At 49.3% G+C, this 16849-nt stretch overlaps 1 protein-coding gene across 1 annotated transcript in view; it reads left to right on the top strand.

Annotated features, from left to right (window-relative positions):
- Positions 1-16849, top strand: part of MYH16 (myosin heavy chain 16) — a 62728-nt gene extending 45879 nt beyond the window's left edge. The window contains exons 33-44 of the mRNA XM_081840165.1: positions 528-724; positions 2382-2514; positions 2984-3200; positions 4572-4708; positions 6636-6739; positions 7966-8158; positions 9842-10045; positions 11190-11315; positions 11809-11979; positions 13172-13372; positions 14896-15128; positions 16459-16849. Coding sequence (XP_081696291.1) covers positions 528-724; positions 2382-2514; positions 2984-3200; positions 4572-4708; positions 6636-6739; positions 7966-8158; positions 9842-10045; positions 11190-11315; positions 11809-11979; positions 13172-13372; positions 14896-15102 — 1890 coding nt within the window. The 3' untranslated portion in view covers positions 15103-15128; positions 16459-16849. The remainder of the gene's footprint in view (positions 1-527; positions 725-2381; positions 2515-2983; positions 3201-4571; positions 4709-6635; positions 6740-7965; positions 8159-9841; positions 10046-11189; positions 11316-11808; positions 11980-13171; positions 13373-14895; positions 15129-16458) is intronic.

The raw sequence follows: 16849 nt of genomic DNA, 5'->3' as shown, positions 1-16849 counted from the left end.
TTCTGAGGGAGTCTACCAATGAATGAATGAGAGTCCACCACTTTCTGAGGGAGTCTAGCAATGAATGAGAGTCCACCACCTTCTGAGGGAGTCTACCAATGAATGAATGAGAGTCCACCACTTTCTGAGGGAGTCCAGCAATGAATGAGAGTCCACTGCCTTGAAAGGGAGTCGAGCAATGAATGAGAGTCCACCACCTTCTGAGGGAGTCTACCAATGAATGAGAGTCCACCACCTTCTGAGGAAGTCTATCAGGACCAGTGGTCAGGGATGATGGGAATTGTATTCCCAAAACAGCTAGAGGCCCAAGTTTGGGAAACATTGATGTAAATTGTAGCCCAACATCTAGAGGGTCACAGTTGAGCCACCCCTGGTGTGAAGAGTGTACCTATGGACCTCTCCACACACTGTGATCACCTGGGCTTACAAGGGTCGAGCCACGTAGGGCTGAAGGGCAGGGTAGAAATTTTAAGTAGAGGACCTAAACGGGAAACGGTACTAAGCAGCTATGGCTTTGGTGTCTGTAGGCCCGGAGCGCCGCCGTGGTAAGTCTGGCCAACACCAAACACGACCTGGACCTGATCAAAGAGCAGCTGGAGGAAGAGCAAGGCGGCAAAGCAGAGCTGCAACGCTTGGTCTCCAAGCTCAACACTGAAGTCACCACGTGGAGGACCAAATATGAAACGGATGCCATTCAGAGGACGGAGGAGCTGGAAGAGACTAAGTGAGCATGATTTTGGGGAGAGGGAGGGGGCTCCTGGTCAACCTTCTGAGGGTCATATGCTAGTGTTGGTCAGAGCCAGAGACAAGTGGGTGGAACAATAACTGTAAATTATTGTAGGCAAAGCGGGCGGCGCTGTGGGCTAAACCACAGAGCCTAGGACTTGCCAATCAGAAGGTCGGTGGTTCGAATCCCCGCAACGGGGTGAGCTCCTGTTGCTCAGTCCCTTCTCCTGCCAACCTAGCAGTTTGAAAGCACGTCAAAGTGCAAGTAGATAAATAGGTACCGCTCCGGCGGGAAGGTAAGCAGCGTTTCCACGCGCTGCTCTGGTTCGCCAGAAGTGGTTTAGTCATGCTGGCCACATGACCCGGAAGCTGTATGCCGGCTCCCTCGGCCAATAAAGCGAGATGAGCGCCGCAACCCCAGAGTCGGCCACAACTGGACCTAATGGTCAAATAGGCAATGGTTTACAGTAGGCACACACACACCATCACCTCTTTCTATCCTCTGTCCAGGCAAGGAAAGGGGATTATAAACAACACTTTCCAACCACAGGAAAATACTCAAGCAGGGTGCAAAGCAGAGCTGGCCTGGAGGTGTCCCAAGGGCCAGACACAGAAGGAATGTAGGAATTGGGCCTTTGGTGTGTTGGCACCTTCCCTGGAATATGAGACAGACGCTGTCAGTGGAGGAGGAAGAGGAGTGCTGGGGGAGAGCACCACCCCAGCAACGCGATCCTTCTAGGGTGCCATTGCGGCTGCCCCCCTGCCTGTGCTGGGTGCCACACCCCCACAGGCGGCGTGCCACGCCCCTGGGACGCGCACCAGCCCCTGCCCCTGCCTGCTCTCCGCCCCCCCTCCGTGCCGGAGCATGAAGCTTGGCCATTGGACACTGTCGTCTTTCCATTCCTTTCCTCTTTCAACAAGTCTTTTAAATAGAGATTTCCCCCAGTCTGAATCTGCACTGGAACTAATTTTAAAACTCTATTTATATGTGAAATTGTGTTGAAATGTTTCTGTGTTTGTTTTTATAAATGGAAGTGCTTTTAATTGCTCTTTGTTTTCCGGTTGCTCATAGTTTTATTTGTTCGACAGCTTTTCATTCTGTTGTCACCTGCGCTGGGACAAAGGTCAATAATAAACACGACATCTCCCCTGCTCTTTATGGTGCCCAGTATCTATCTTGGGGAATAGCTGATGTGCCGTCCGCACGTTGCTGGAACTCCCAACTGTCGTCGGCCCCTGCCAGCCTGGTTAGGGCTGATGGGAGTTGTATTCCAGCAACATCCGAGGTGCCAGAGGGTCTCCCATCCCCGCATGGAGGGCTTTAAGACAGGCACTTTGAATTCGGTCTGAAAATCGGCTTGGAGCGAGTGCGCCCAATGCGATTGCGTTACAGCCTTCTCTGCTGTGCAATGGCCTCCCCAGATTAGTTCACCTAGCACCTTCTTTACAGTCAGATCCAGATATCTCCATCCTCATCCCCATAGAGGGGTCAGGGGAAGGGCATGGAAGCACATCTCCAGTTATGGGCCTGTCTGAGAGCCAGGAAGGGATGCAGCAATGTTGCTCTGGAAGGATGCTGCCGCCACCTACGGTATTAAACCCACAACCGATGCAACGCTGACTTGCATTCTCGTTGTTGCGGTGTCTTCTTCCAGGAGAAAGTTGACTGCCCGGCTCCAGGAGGCAGAGGAGACGGCTGAAACGGCTCAAGCCCGGGTGGCCAGCATGGAGAAGAACAAGCAGAGGCTGCAGATGGAAGTGGAAGACCTCACTCTGGATCTCGAGAAGGTACCCGATTCGCAGTTCCCAAAACTGTTTAGGAAAGTTTTTAATGAATGATGTTTTAATGTATTTTTAAATACTTTTTTGGAAGCCACCCAGAGTAGCTGGGGAAACCCAGCCAGATGGGCGGGGAATAAATAAATTATTATTATTATTATTATTATTATTATTATTATTATTATTATTATCGTCATACCTCATGTTACGTTTGCTTCAGGTGGAACATTTTCAGGTTGCGTCCTGTGGCGACCCGGAAGTACCAGAAAGGGTTGCTTCCGGGTTTCGCTGCTCGCGCATGCGCAGACACGCAAAATGATGTCACTCGCATGTGCAGAAGTGGCGGGTTGTGACCCACGCACGCGCAGAATTGCGTTGCATTCTGCTCATGTTGCGAACAAGCCTCCGAAATGGATCCCGTTCGCAACCAGAGGTACCACTGTATTATTAAATGCCCCGCTTGACTTTCTCTCCCCAGGCCAATGCAGCCTGCGCAGCCCTGGACAAGAAGCAGAGAGCCTTTGACAAGATGCTAGCGGAGTGGCACCAGAAGTGTGAGGAGCTGCAGCTGGAGGTAGACAACTCCCAGAAGGAGTGCCGCATGTACATGACGGAGAACTTCAAGCTCAAGACGGCCTACGAGGAATCCTTGGAGCACTTGGAATCTGTGAAGAAGGATAACAAGACTCTCCAGGGCAAGTGTTTCTGGGGCTGTGGATTCTCTGTGTTAGGAAATAGGGTGGAGACAAGATTTGGTTCAGTTCCAATCAGAAGGCAAACTGATCTAATTCTCACTTTCTGAAATACAAGACATGGGCAGAAATACAGCCCTCCTTCGAAATTTGCACTTCCATGAATTTTGCCTTGCAGTTATTAAGCAAAGTAACACATGAGAGCCAGTGTGGTGTAGTGGTTAAGAGCAGTTGACTTGTAATCTGGTGAACCGGGTTCGCGTCCCCGCTCCTCCACATGCAGCTGCTGGGTGACCTTGGGCCAGTCACACTTCTCTGAAGTCTCTCAGCCCCACTCACCTCACAGAGTGTTTGTTGTGGGGGAGGAAGGGAAAGGAGAATGTTATCCGCTTTGAGATTCCTTCGGGTAGTGATAAAGCGGGATATCAAATCCAAGCTCTTCTTCTTCATCTCCAAAAATGCATATCCTAGAGTAGGGGTCGGCAAGGTGTACCTCGGGCAAGGTGTACCTCGCCTGGGCCGGTTCACTCCCGGGAGATCACTCCATGGGCCAGGTCGTGTCTGCGCCCACAGAAGCGCTGCAGAAGCGAGTCTCCGCTCTGCACTGTGCCGGTTTAGCGCAGCGTGCAGGGACTCGCCGAGCAGGTGCTTGTTTCGGGGGTGGCTCGGGGGGCATTTAAACGACCCCCATGGGCTGCTTGTGGCTCTTGGGCTGCAGGTTGCTGACCTCTATCCTAGAATAAAGTGTGTAAAAGTAAAGGGACCCCTGACCATGAGGTCCAGTTGTGGCCGACTCTGGGGTTGCGGCGCTCATCTCGCATTATTAGCCGAGGGAGCTGGCGTACAGCTTCTGGGTCATGTGGCCAGCAGGACTAAGCTGCTTCTGGCGAACCAGAGCAGCGCATGGAAACGCTGTTTACCTTCCTGCTGGAGCGGTGCCTATTTATCTACTTGCACTTTGACATGCTTTCGAACTGCTAGGTTGTCAGGAGCAGGGACCGAGCAATGGAAGCTCACCCCGTAGCGGAGATTTGAACCGCCGACCTTCTGATCGGCAAGTCCTAGGCTCTGTGGTTTAACCCACAGCGCCACATAAGTGAAAATAAGCATACAAAATGTATTTCATTGGAGGAAACCACATACAAATGTGTGCCTGTTAGGCAAAACTACATGCAAAAATTGCTTATTAGAAGAAAGTCACACTCAAACGGCGATGAGTTCCCATGAGTTGTTTCTAAATCACAAATTGGTGCGGAAGAATGAGAAATGTGGTGGAACAGAAATGGAGAGATTTGTACATCCCTCCAGTTTGCAGGCCTGAAATGCAACAGAAGCATTGAAAAGATTTGTGTGTGCGCTGTTTTTCCTCCTCAGAGGAGATTAAAGACCTGATTGACCAGCTGGGCGAGGGAGGAAGGAGTGTCCATGAGCTGCAGAAGATGAAGAAGAAACTGGAGCTTGAGAAGGATGAGCTGCAGGTGGCCCTGGAAGAAGCGGAATCGACCCTGGAGGTAATGGTTCCTTGTTTATTTATTAAGCATTGGTAGGACTTCCCCTGCATGTGAAGACAGGCTCTGGAGTATTGAGCAGACAAGACCAATAGAGGGTCCAATGGTCAAGAAGGCAGTTTCTGCATGTGCTGTAGAGGGAACTGAGGGGCAGATGGTGGCTTGTCAACCTGGGAAGGCAGCCCGTCTAGGAATAGGAAAACTCTGATCCTAAACCTCCATGGCCTTACGGGATATCTTCAGGAGAAGAAAAAGCTAAGCAGTGAAACCTGCACAAATCCAGAGTGGGGTTCCTAAGATGGTTGGATGGCGCCTTGTACGCCTTCTTCCAGCAACTCCTCCAGCCAGGCTGGTGCCAAACGCCTTTCTCTGCTTTCCTTTGGACCACATCAGCGAGGTCAAGGGGCGGGGGTGTGTGGCTTGTCATGTGGGCAGCCCAGGACCTCCATGCACACCGCCCAGGCTTGCGCCCTGGGGAGGTCACTTTGATGTTGCAAATGCAGCAGTTTGACTTCACCCCCAGAGGCACACTCCATTGTGTCTCGAGACAGATGAACGCCAGCATGAAAAGCATGAGCAGCCTCATTTTTTCAGCATTTCCGGCCCTGCAAAGAGCATCGTCATCCATATTCCACTGGCCTCCTGCTCAGTCAGAGGAAGTGGTGCTTCTGAACGCCAGTTGCAGGAAACTGCAAGAGGGAGAGTTGCTGTTGCACTTGGGTGGCCCGCCAGGTGCCTATGAGAAGCCTGGAAGCAGGATCTGAGCATGACAATACTCTGCACAGCTGCAATTCCCAGCAGCTGGTATTCAGAAACATCATTGCCTCTGACCATGGTGGCAGAGAATAAGCCGGGCTAGTAGCCTTGATTGATCCTAAGATTCGGGATGCGGGTTGCGCTGTGGGTTACACCACAGAGCCTAGGACTTGCCGATCAGAAGGTCGGCGGTTCGAATCCCCGCGACGGGGTGAGCTCCCATTGCTCAGTCCCTGCTCCTGCCAACCTAGCAGTTTGAAAGCACATCAAAGTGCAAGTAGATAAATAGGTACCACTCCAGTGGGAAGGTAAACAATGCTTCCGTGCGCTGGTCTGGTTCGCCAGAAGCGACTTAGTCATGCTGGCCACATGACCCGGAAGCTGTACGCTGGCTCCCTCGGCCAATAAAGCGAGATGAGCGCCACAATCCCAGAGTCGGCCACGACTGGACCTAATGGTCAGGGGTCCCTTTACCTTTAAGATTCGGATATGCTATGACAGGCTTCCTCAACCTCGGCCCTCCAGATGTTTTGAGACTACAATTCCCATCATCCCTGACCACTGGTCCTGCTAGCTAGAGATCATGGGAGTTGTAGGCCAAAAGCATCTGGAGGGCCGAGGTTGAGGAAGCCTGTGCTATGAGGCAGAGAGAAAAGAATAATGGTACATGAAAATGAAAATAATAATAAACTTGATTGGCACCTGAGCTTCTAAGGTAAGTGTCGGGAGTTATGTTCCTTTGCCAAGCTTGAAGAGGGTTCCAAGTCTGTTATGTACTGAGCTGAATAGAATTCAGAATGCAGCAGTCTGATTGGTCCTAGAACAATAGGATCCAGAATGCAGCAATCTGATTGGTCCACAGGAGCCAGCCAATCCAGCTCCAGGTATAAGTGAATCTGCAACCTGATTGACCCACAGGAGAATCCCGGAATTAGCCAATCACGTGGGGCCCATTGTGTAAATAATGTATATAAAGCAGACATTCTGGGGGAACTTCCATTCCTCCTCACCACTTTGAGCTGAATAAAGAGCATGAAATCCACTCTCGACTCCAAGTATATTTCAAAGTTCTTTGCCCCACATCACTCAGACAGCCCCTACTAAAGTAGTCAATAGCTGTTTTCCCCTTTAAAGAGCTTGTCATCCATGCGTCTCCTTGTGTTCCTGCCGACAGGTGGAAGAGAGCAAGCTCATCCGCATCCAGCTTGAACTGGCACAAGTCAAGGCGGACATTGACAGGAGGATTCATGAGAAGGAGGAGGAGTTTGAAGCCACAAGGTATGGTGTGCAGAAGGTGTGCGAGAGGCAGGAAGCGGAAGGTTAAAACTGGGAACAACCAAAAAAGAAATACTTGAGAGAGATGAGGTTCTCCGCTTTTTAATCTTTGTTTTGATCCTCACAACCACCCTGCGAGGTAGGTTAGGCTGAGAGACGGTGGCGAGCCCAAAGTCGCCCAATGTGCTGAGTGGGGATTTGAACCCTGGTCTCTCTGTCCCTAGTCCAGCACTCTAGCCACTGCTCCACACTGCCAGCCAGTGAGCATTACTTCTCATTTTACAGCTGTTCTGTTTGGAACACTCGTTAACTTATTTGGGATATCAGTGGTTGTGGGATTTTGAGCTTTCCTTGTTTTAGAAAAGTAGCTGATGTGGTGTGTGGGGGGGTGTGGTTTTCTTTCTGGTAAATATTTCTGCAGCCTCCCCTGCTGCCTGCATTCCCCGATTCGAAAAAGCCCAAGTGGGGAGGTATAAGTTCACAACATCTTCCTCTGGCCTTTTATGGGAGTGCAGGCACCTGGGGAGGCTGCAGAAGGCAGAATGCTAGGCGAGGAGGTTTAAAATGAAAGGAAGGAGACTTGGCAAGGTAACTGCATCAAAAGACCGTATCCCATCCATGAGATTTTCATTGACCATTTCAATCCTCTTTGATAATTTTCAGACGGCATTTCTTTATTCAGTAATGTAGAATGACCATATGTAGGATAATTTTTTGGCACGTTAGAGAGACAGGCAGACAGACTAGTGTAAGATCCCCAACTGAGCTTCATGACTGAGAGGGATTGAGACACTAGAAGAAGAAGTCCCCGCAAAGGAAGAATGGATACAAAAACTTATGGAACATGCAGAAATGGTGAAACTTACCGGAAGAATAATAAATCAAGATAACAAACTTTTTTTAATAAAAGAATGGAAATGGTTTATTGAATATTTACAGATAAATTGTAAACAGATAAAAACATTAGCAGGATTATTGTAATAACCTGCTGTTTTATAAAAGTATACATTTACAGTAGATAATTAAATGAGCAAGTTAAATGAATTTGGATATGCAGAAAATATTAAAAAATAAATTTAAGGAACCGCAGAAAGAGGGGGGAGGAAGTCAAATTTTGAAATGTTAAATTGATTGTAAAACTAATGAAAGGTATAAATTTGAAAAGTATAAATAAAAAACTAAGGGGGGGAGGAATTGAGATAAATGGATGCCTTTGTTCTCCTCGGCAGGAAAAACCACCAGCGGGCCATTGAGGCCCTTCAATCCAGCCTGGAGCTGGAGGCGAAAGGCCGGGCTGAGGCGCTCCGTCTGAAAAAGAAGATGGAGACCGACCTGAACGAGATGGAGATCCAGCTGGACCACGCCAACAGGAACAACAGTGAGCTGGTCAAGACACTGAAGAAACTCCAGCAACAGATCAAGGTGAGAAAAAGATCATGAGGAAGGGAGGGAGAAGCCAGGCGGAAGACAAAAAAAAAAAAAGCGCCTGGAGGGGATGGTCTTCTGAGGAAAAGCTTTGCAGCTTAACACAAGTTGGAGAAACCTCCGGGTTGCTTGTTCTCCTCAGACAGAGCTGGCAAGGTTGATCTCAAGACCTTCTGTGGTGCTCTTGCTTGTTCTACCACTGAGCCAAGGCACTTGCCCAGTCAAAATGTGAACCGAAACGCCTTTCTTTCCAACACCCTACACTGAGCAATGGCTCTTTTCAGGGCGGATTATGTACAGTTTGTCAGAGTTCAGATTGGGGTGTGGGCAGATTGGTCTACAACAAGTGTAGATGAGATGGAGTTCGATAGGCCAACTGCCTGAGTCAGTCTAAGGCAGCTTCCTAGGTACAGGTTGTAGCTAGCCAAGTTCTCAGAGTAGACCCATCAAAATGAGCGGAACTGAGTTAGTCATGCCAAATGATGCTGCTGTTACTGATTTTATTATTTGTAACCTGCCCATCTGACTGGGTTGCCCCAGCCACTCTGGGAGGCTTCCAACAGATATAAAAATTAGTAAAACATCAAACATTTAAAACTTCCAGATACAGGGCTGCCTTCAGATGTCAAATTATTATTATTATTATTATTATTATTATTATTATTATTATTATTTATTTGTACCCCGCCTATCTGGCTGGGTTTCCCCAGCCACTCTGGGTGGCTTCCAACAAAGATTAAAAATACATTAAAATATCACACGTTAAAAACTTCCCTAAACAGGGCTGCCTTCAAATATCTTCTAAATGTCAGGTAGTTGTTTATCTCCTTGACATCTGATGGGAGGACATTCCACAGGACGAGCGCCACTACCGAGAAGGCCCTCTGCCTGGTTCCCTGTAGCTTTGCTTCTCACAGTGAGGGAACAGCCAGAAGGCCCTCAGCACTGGACCTCAGTGTCCGGGTAGAATGATGGGGGTGGAGACGCTCCTTCAGGTATACTGGGCCAAGGCCGTTTAGGGCTTTCAAGGTCAGCACCAACACTTTGAATTGTGCTCGGAAATGTACTGAGAGCCAATGTAGGTCTTTCCGGACCGGTGTTATATGGTCTCGGCGGTCGCCCCCAGTCACCAGTCTAGCTGCCGCATTCTGGATTAGTTGTAGTTTCCGGGTCACCTTCTTCTAAAAGGTGTATAGTTATTTATCTCCTCGACATCTGATGGGAGGGCGTTCCACAGGGCGGGTGCCACTACAGTACAGTGGTAGCTCGGGTTACATACGCTTCAGGTTACAGAGTCCGCTAACCCAGAAATAGTGCTTCAGGTTAAGAACTTTGCTTCAGGATGAGAACAGAAATCGCGCTCCAGCGGTGCAGCAGCAGCAGCGGGAGGCCCCATTAGCTAAAGTGGTGCTTCAGGTTAAGAACAGTTTCAGGTTAAGTACGGACCTCCGGAATGAATTAAGTACTTAACCCGAGGTACCACTGTACTGAGAAGGCCCTCTGCCTGGTTGCCTGTAATTTCACTTCTCGCAGTGAGGGAACCACCAGAAGGCACTCGGAGCTGGACATCAGTGAACGTGACTGATATTAGGTACAGTGCTGCATGTGCCATGTGCAACCCATCTTGTGGATCTGGGGTTTTCCCCAGCCTGACTCCACTGGCTACTTTTCCGCCTGCAGGACCTCCAGATCCAGATGGACGAGGATGCCCGCCAACATGAAGAGCTCCGGGAACAGTACAACCTCCAGGAGCGCCGCCTCAGCCTTCTCCAAACGGAGCTGGAGGAAGTTCGCACTGGCCTGGAGGGCAGCGAGCGCTCCCGCAAACTGCTTGAGCAGGAGTTGGTGGAGGTCTCCGAGAGGCACAATGAACTCAATGTCCAGGTGGGGACAGAGGATAGTCACCTGCCCATTTGGGTGTGGTTGGCTGACTAGCTGGGCAGCTTGATGTGCATCATGTGGAACCCATTGGTGACACTAAGCAGACGCATGCCCTGCTTAGACCAGGCAATGGAGAGCGGTCCATTAGGGCAAATGAGGCAGCACTGCTTCACTAGTCTGACTGCCCTTAGCCAGCTCCTAGAAGTCATCGACTGGCTGGACGCAGAGGAATGATGGGAGGAAGCGGCTAGGGAACCCCAAAGGGAAGAAGGCTCGGAGCCTGGGCAGTGGTGGTGGGATGCCGCCGAGTAGTCAGACTGGGAAGAGGACGTGTCGGAAGCTGAAGGAGTAACAGGACTTAGTGAGATGGGAGAGCCTGTGGCAGACAGAAGTCCAGAATCAGAGGCAGAAGCTGAAGCAGGAGAGGAGGGAGGCCAAGGGGCAGAGGCGAGCCCAGGTGGTGAAGAGTCATGGGTGTCTCCCCCTCCTGCTGTGAAAAGCTCCGCTCCTGCTTGGTCTCCCAGAACCAGAAGAGAGCTGAAATGGGCAGAGCAGTGGCAGGCTGCATGCAGGCACAGTCTCAAATTGTTTGGGGGGAAACCCTGGAGATGAGGGGACTTAGACAGCTGTGGGGAGATGGGGACTTTCAGTCTCAGCAACTGATTTATGTCTAAGACCTCACGGGAAGGAGCTCCTTTGCTCGTTAGGCCGCACTCTCCGCCAAGTCTATGAAGATGTTTTGGCAAATAAAGAGTTAACTCCTACCTGGAATGGTGTGATTTACTGCTGGCTCACTCTTTGATACTGTCCATCTGCCTTCTTACTTGCCGCCAGTCCAGATGGTGGCACTTCCTGTCGACTTTCTCCTCCTTAGTCGCATTATTGCCCCTTGCAGAACTTAGCAGGGAGCAGGGACAAAACTAGACTAAGCTGGCTCTGCCTGTCATTGGTTTTGGTGCTACCTCTTGTTGGTCTCCTTGCTTTCTGTCCTATCAGGCCCAGTGGCACCAACCATCATCACAGGCAACTGTCTCAAAGCATGCAATAAAAAAAGCAGCACTCAGGCATCGGAACAGGCAGTCTGGCTCTGCCTTTCTGCCACGACTGAGGCAATTGCTTACCCAAAACTCTTCTTTTCCCTCTGCAGAACCAAAGCCTGCTGGTGATCAAGAGGAAACTGGAATCTGACCTCCAGCGCATCACTAATGATCACGAGGAGCTCATCAGCGAGTTCCGAACGGCGGACGAGAAAGCAAAGAAGGCAGTGGCTGATGTGAGTTGCATCCCTGCAGAATAAGGCTCAGTGATAATTATAGCCTATTATTTTTATGGTGGCAAATACAAAGGGATTGTGAGGTTAAAGGATGAGGAATGTCTTGTTTTTCATTCATATGTGTTTGTTTTTTAATCACACCTCGGTCAACTCTAGGCTATCACTATTTTGCAGAAGGGACTGTGCACCGAAAATTAAGGTTTGCACAATTAAATTGGATTAAAGTGCTCTGGTACAACATTTTTTAAAAAAAAACAAACCAGGCTATTTGCAGTTAGGAAAGTGATGGGGAAAGTACACAGAGACCATCAAATACAGTAGACAGCATTGCCTCACTTTCCCACAAAGGTATCAGGGTGCACGCTCAATAAACAGCCCTATCACACAACATTCTCCTTCCTTCTGTTGGGCTGATCTGAATACATGAGATGGAGCCAACTTGCTGCTGTTGGTGATTCTAATACTTACTTCTTACCTTCCCCACCCCTTCCAGGCGACCCGCATGGCAGAGGAGCTGCGCCAGGAGCAAGATCACTCCATGCACCTGGAGAGGATTAAGAAGAACCATGAGGTCACCATCAAAGACCTGCAAGTCAAGATGGAGGAAGCTGAGCAAATGGCCCTGAAAGGAGGGAAGCGAACCATCATGAAGCTGGAGACCAAGGTAGGAGGACGCTTCCCCATTGCTTCTGACCTCGTCCCCAAAATATGCATGTTGCCAGACCAAAGATGCACAGAGTCTGAATCCCTCAGATTAACCCCAGACCTGCCGGGAGCAGAGAACCCTAAGGGCCGCAGAAAAAGGCAGTTAAGAGGAGAAATCATTACTTATTTTTAAATCGGCATCCGTCTCAAGAGACAATGGAGTGTGCCTCCAGGGGTGGAGTCAAACCGCTGTGTTAGCAGCACCAAAGTGATCTCACAAGCCAGGGCAAGGTGTATGGAGGTCCTGGGCTTCTCACATGACAAGACCTGGCTGATGTGGTCCAAAGGAAAGCAGAGCAAGATATTTGGAAACAGCTTGGCTGCAAGAGTTGCCAGAAGGAGCCATACAATGCACCATCCAACCATCTTAGGAACTCCACTCTGGATTTGTGTGGGGTTGCTCCTCAGCTGCTTCTCCTCCTGAATATATCCTGCAAGGCAGCAGGGGTTTAGGATCAGAGTTTTCCTTCTCCTAGAGGGGCTGCCTTCCCAGGCTGACTAGTCCCATCTGCCCCTCATGGAAATCATAGAGGTGCATAGAATGATGTACAGGAATTGGACAGAGAGAGGTCTCTCTCTCTTTCTTTCTCTTTCATATAATGCTAGAACTCACGTTCACCCAGTGAATTCAGTAGAAGACATTGTCTTAGGTCCTTTGGAAAGGGCTGTAGTCCTGTGGTAGGAAATCCTTTTTGCCCCTTGCCCGAAACCCTGGACAGCTGCTGCCAGTCAGTGTAGACCAGAGCTCAGCAAACTTTTTCAGCAGGGGGCTGGTCCACTGTCCCTCAGACCTTGTGAGGGGCCAGACAATATTTTTTTTTTGGGGGGGGGAAATAAATGAATTCCTATGCCCCACAAATAACCCAGAGATGCAATTTAAATAAAAGCACACATTCTACTTATGTAAAAACACCAGGCCCCACAAATAACCCAGAGATGAATTTTAAATAAAAGCATTGTAAAAACACACTGATTCCCGAACTGTCTGCGGGCCAGATTTAGAAGGCGATTGGGCCGGATCCGGCCCCTGGGCCTGTGTTTGCCTACCCATGGTGTAGACAGTCCCAAGCGAGAGGGACCAAGGATCTGACTCTGTTTAAGGTAGCTTTCTACATTTCCACGGCCTCAATCTCCCGCACCCCCTTTTCCAGATCAAGGAGCTGGAAACAGAGCTGGACTCGGAGCAGAAGCGCCACGTGGAGACGATGAAAATCGTGCACAAGAACGAGCGTCGCCTGAAGGAGCTGGTCTTCCAAACGGAGGAGGACCACAAGACCAACCAGCGCTTGCAGGAGCTGGTGGAGAAGCTGCAGAGCAAGATGAAGACCTACAAGAGGCAGATTGAGGAAGCTGTATGTACCAGGAGTGGCCTTGAGCATGATTTCTCTCTTCCCCTGCCTCCTCCCTTGACAGGCACATTGACTAGGGGGTGGGGAATCCCATATAGAACTGGGGCTTCCCAACTGTGGTCCGCAGGTGGTTCATAACCTGTGGATATGTGGCTGAAGGTGGGAGGTGGAACATCTTGTTGCATTGAACATTGGCACATTTTTTGCTCTATAAGACTCACTTTTTCCCTCCTAAAAAGTAAGGGGAAATGTGTATGCATCTTATGGAGCGAATGCAGGCTGCACAGCTATCCCAGAAGCCAGAACAGCAAGAGGGATTGCTGCTTTCACTGCACAGCGATCCCTCTTGCTGTCCTGGCTTCTGAGATTCAGAATTTTCCCCCCCTTGTTTTCCTCCTCCAAAAACTAGGTGCGTCTTGTGGTCTGGTGCGTCTTATAGAGCGAAAAATACGGTGTTTTTAATTGCTCCTTTCGTTTCTTGTGTTCTGCTCTATTGCACTGCAGTCTAAATTCCATGGAATTCAAATTGGAATGTGATAAAAATCAACACATATGGAATAAACAAAGCCCTTTTATTTGAGAGGGCCATCAGGCTTGCTTAAAGGGCGCATGATGTGCAGATGTGACGTCGCTGCCACTTGCCGCCATCTTCCACCTCACTCTGCTTAACTTCAGGGATCCCAGCGTACTCTAGGAACAATGCATTCCGGCTTCGGTCACATCTACAACACGCATTTTAAAGCACATTTATAACACAAGTCTCCCCCCCCCCACAGAATCCTGGGAACTGTAGAGTGCTGAGAAGTGCAGCTCTGTGTGGGTACAAACTACAGTTCCCAGGATTCTTTGGGCGGGGAGCCACAACTGTCAGGAGTTCCAGCTTTGGGTGCCAGAGACCGTGGGTGCCATGCAGCGTGCATGGCCCTGGCACTGAAATTTGTGGGTGCCTGGCCCCTTCATGGGGAATTTTGTGGGTGCTTGGGCACCCAGGGCCTCAAGGAGTTGCCACTTAGGATGACTGTTAAAAGTGGTACAACCAGTGGAATATTGTTACCGATGGATAGCAACCCCATGAAGCACTCTGGAGTCACCCCTTGTTCCATGTAAAGCTTTTATTCCTGTTGCAGTCTACATCATCATAATTCACACTACAATTCCCATCATCCCTGATCCTTGGTCCTGCTAGCTAGGGATGATGGGAGTTGTAGTCCCAAAACAGCTGGCGACCCAAGTTTGGGAAACACTGCTTTAAACCTATTAGCCATCTCCCCATCACTTGTGAGGCTGACTCATACCTCACACCTTGCGAGTCAGCATTTCCACTTAACACAGAGTCGATACTCGCAACACCCCCAACAGCTATGAATGTGAAAGTGGTAGAAATGTGCAAAAATATATGGCGCGGATGTGTTCCTGCTACGAGAAGTTTGGGGAAACAGTTAAACGCAGGCATGCATCCGCTCCCAGCAACTGGCCACCCGGTACAAAACAACCAAACTCTTTCCCCCCACTTCAACTCCCTATAGGAAGAACAGGCTAACCAGAGCCTGGCGAGGTACCGGAAGACTGTGCATGAGTTGGACGATGCTGAAGAGAGGGCTGGGATGGCCGAGTCGGCCCTGAACAAACTACGCACGAGGCACAGAGTCTCAGCAGGGAAAGCATTCACCTCCGTAGAAATCATCCAGGTGGCTAAGTCCTCCAGCTCCTCCAAGTCAACAGCTGAGGAATAGCTCCCGTCTCTTTGAACCTGCAGCTGGTAGGTGTGCTATTTCTGCCCTGGTTTTTAAGTGATCTTGGAGGGGCTCCCTTTAACCTTGGTGAAATATACTCGGAGTCCTGTACTGATTTCATGCTCTTTATTGCTGCTTGTAAAACAGTGATTGAATTGCCCCCCCAAACCTCAAGCTTTTATAAACATTATTTACACAACAAGTCCCGTCTGATTGGCTGATTCTGCTTCCCTCCTGGAGCCTGGTTGGTCTTTTCCTGAAGGCCAATCAGTTGTTGCATTCTAGGATCCTACCAGCCCAATAGGCTGAATAACTTCCTCCTGGAGCCTGATTGGTCTTTTCCTGCAAGCCAATCAGTTGTTGCATTCTAGGATCCTACTTGCCTATTGTTGTAGGATCCAAGCCACTTGGGCTGGCAACTTTTTGGGGACAGGGCTCAAGGTCCCTCTTAGCTAAGCCTCTGTGGAAGTGGTGGGTGTGGCAGAAATAGGTGTGACCCCCCAACCTTCTCTCACCCACAGTCTTACATGGGCATGCATGCTCAGTTCAACTCCTTCTCAGACGATCTGCACAGATCAGCTGAGCAGGAAGAGAATTAGGAGCACAAGAAGAGACTTATCTAGTCCAGCACCCTGTTCTCTCTGGCCAATCAGATGATGATGATGATGATGATTTATTAATTTTGTATCCCACCCTATACCCGCAGGTCTCAGGGCAGCTGCAACATCAAATCACAATATAAAAACACAAAACCAATAAACCCATCCCCTCCCCAACACATTTTGAAAGGGCATTGCTCTGCTTTGACTGCATGACCCTCCAACATTTCTCCGATGAAAATAGGGACGTCCCATTCCATAAGGATCATTTTACTATTTATACCACACACATCTAATTGGGTTGCCCCAGCCACTCCGGGCAGCTTCTAACATATAGAAAAACACAATAAAACATTAAACATTTTAAAAAAACTTCCCTATGCAGGATTGCCTTCAGATGGCTCGGGGGTCAGATAACTCCATTCCCTCCAACGTTTCTCCATTGAACATAGGGGCATCCTAAGCAAAAGCAGGACTTTCCGGGATCAAATCAGAAACTGGGCTGGTTTCTCTAAATCAGGGATGTCCTTGGAAAATAGGGAAACTTGCAGGGTCTGTGACTGTCCACGAATCAGGATCTTTTTCTGTATTCATAGATCACCAAAGAATTGTGGAGCTGGAAGGGACCACGGGGGTCATCTAGTTAAACCCCTTATTCCACCGGCTCTTGTTTGTTTGCCCCTTCCGTGTTTGCCCTTCTGCTCTCCCTCCTATCCTTTTGCAACTGACGTTGTCCCAACTGTGCTTAACCTTGCAGGCGGATCGACAAAGCGTCTCCATGCAGCTGCCTCTTCCAAGATGGCTTCCCTAGTGAGGACTGGAGCAGCTTAAGGCAAAGGAAAAGACACTCGCAGAGAAAAAGACAGAGGGGAAGTTGGAAGTGAAAAGAATGGGGAGAAATGGGGGATATTAAAGCATCCGCCATATACAGGAGCTTGAAACCCCATCTTTTCTCCCAGAGCATATTTTCTTTACCAAGAAGGTTATACTGATATGTTTTCTGAGTTGGAGCGAGTCTGTTCTCCAGGCACCCTGCTTGCATTTTCATGTCAAGGACGGAAAATGTTACGAAGGCGAGGCCTCAGCTGTCTCCTGCAAAATAGTCCTGAATGCATAGTCTTAATAAAGCTTAATCCCATAGAAAACAA

Source organism: Podarcis erhardii (assembly GCF_964252035.2).
Source record: "Podarcis erhardii genome assembly, chromosome: 14".
Classification (NCBI taxonomy): domain Eukaryota; kingdom Metazoa; phylum Chordata; class Lepidosauria; order Squamata; family Lacertidae; genus Podarcis; species Podarcis erhardii.
This window is presented reverse-complemented; position numbering and strand designations above follow the sequence as displayed.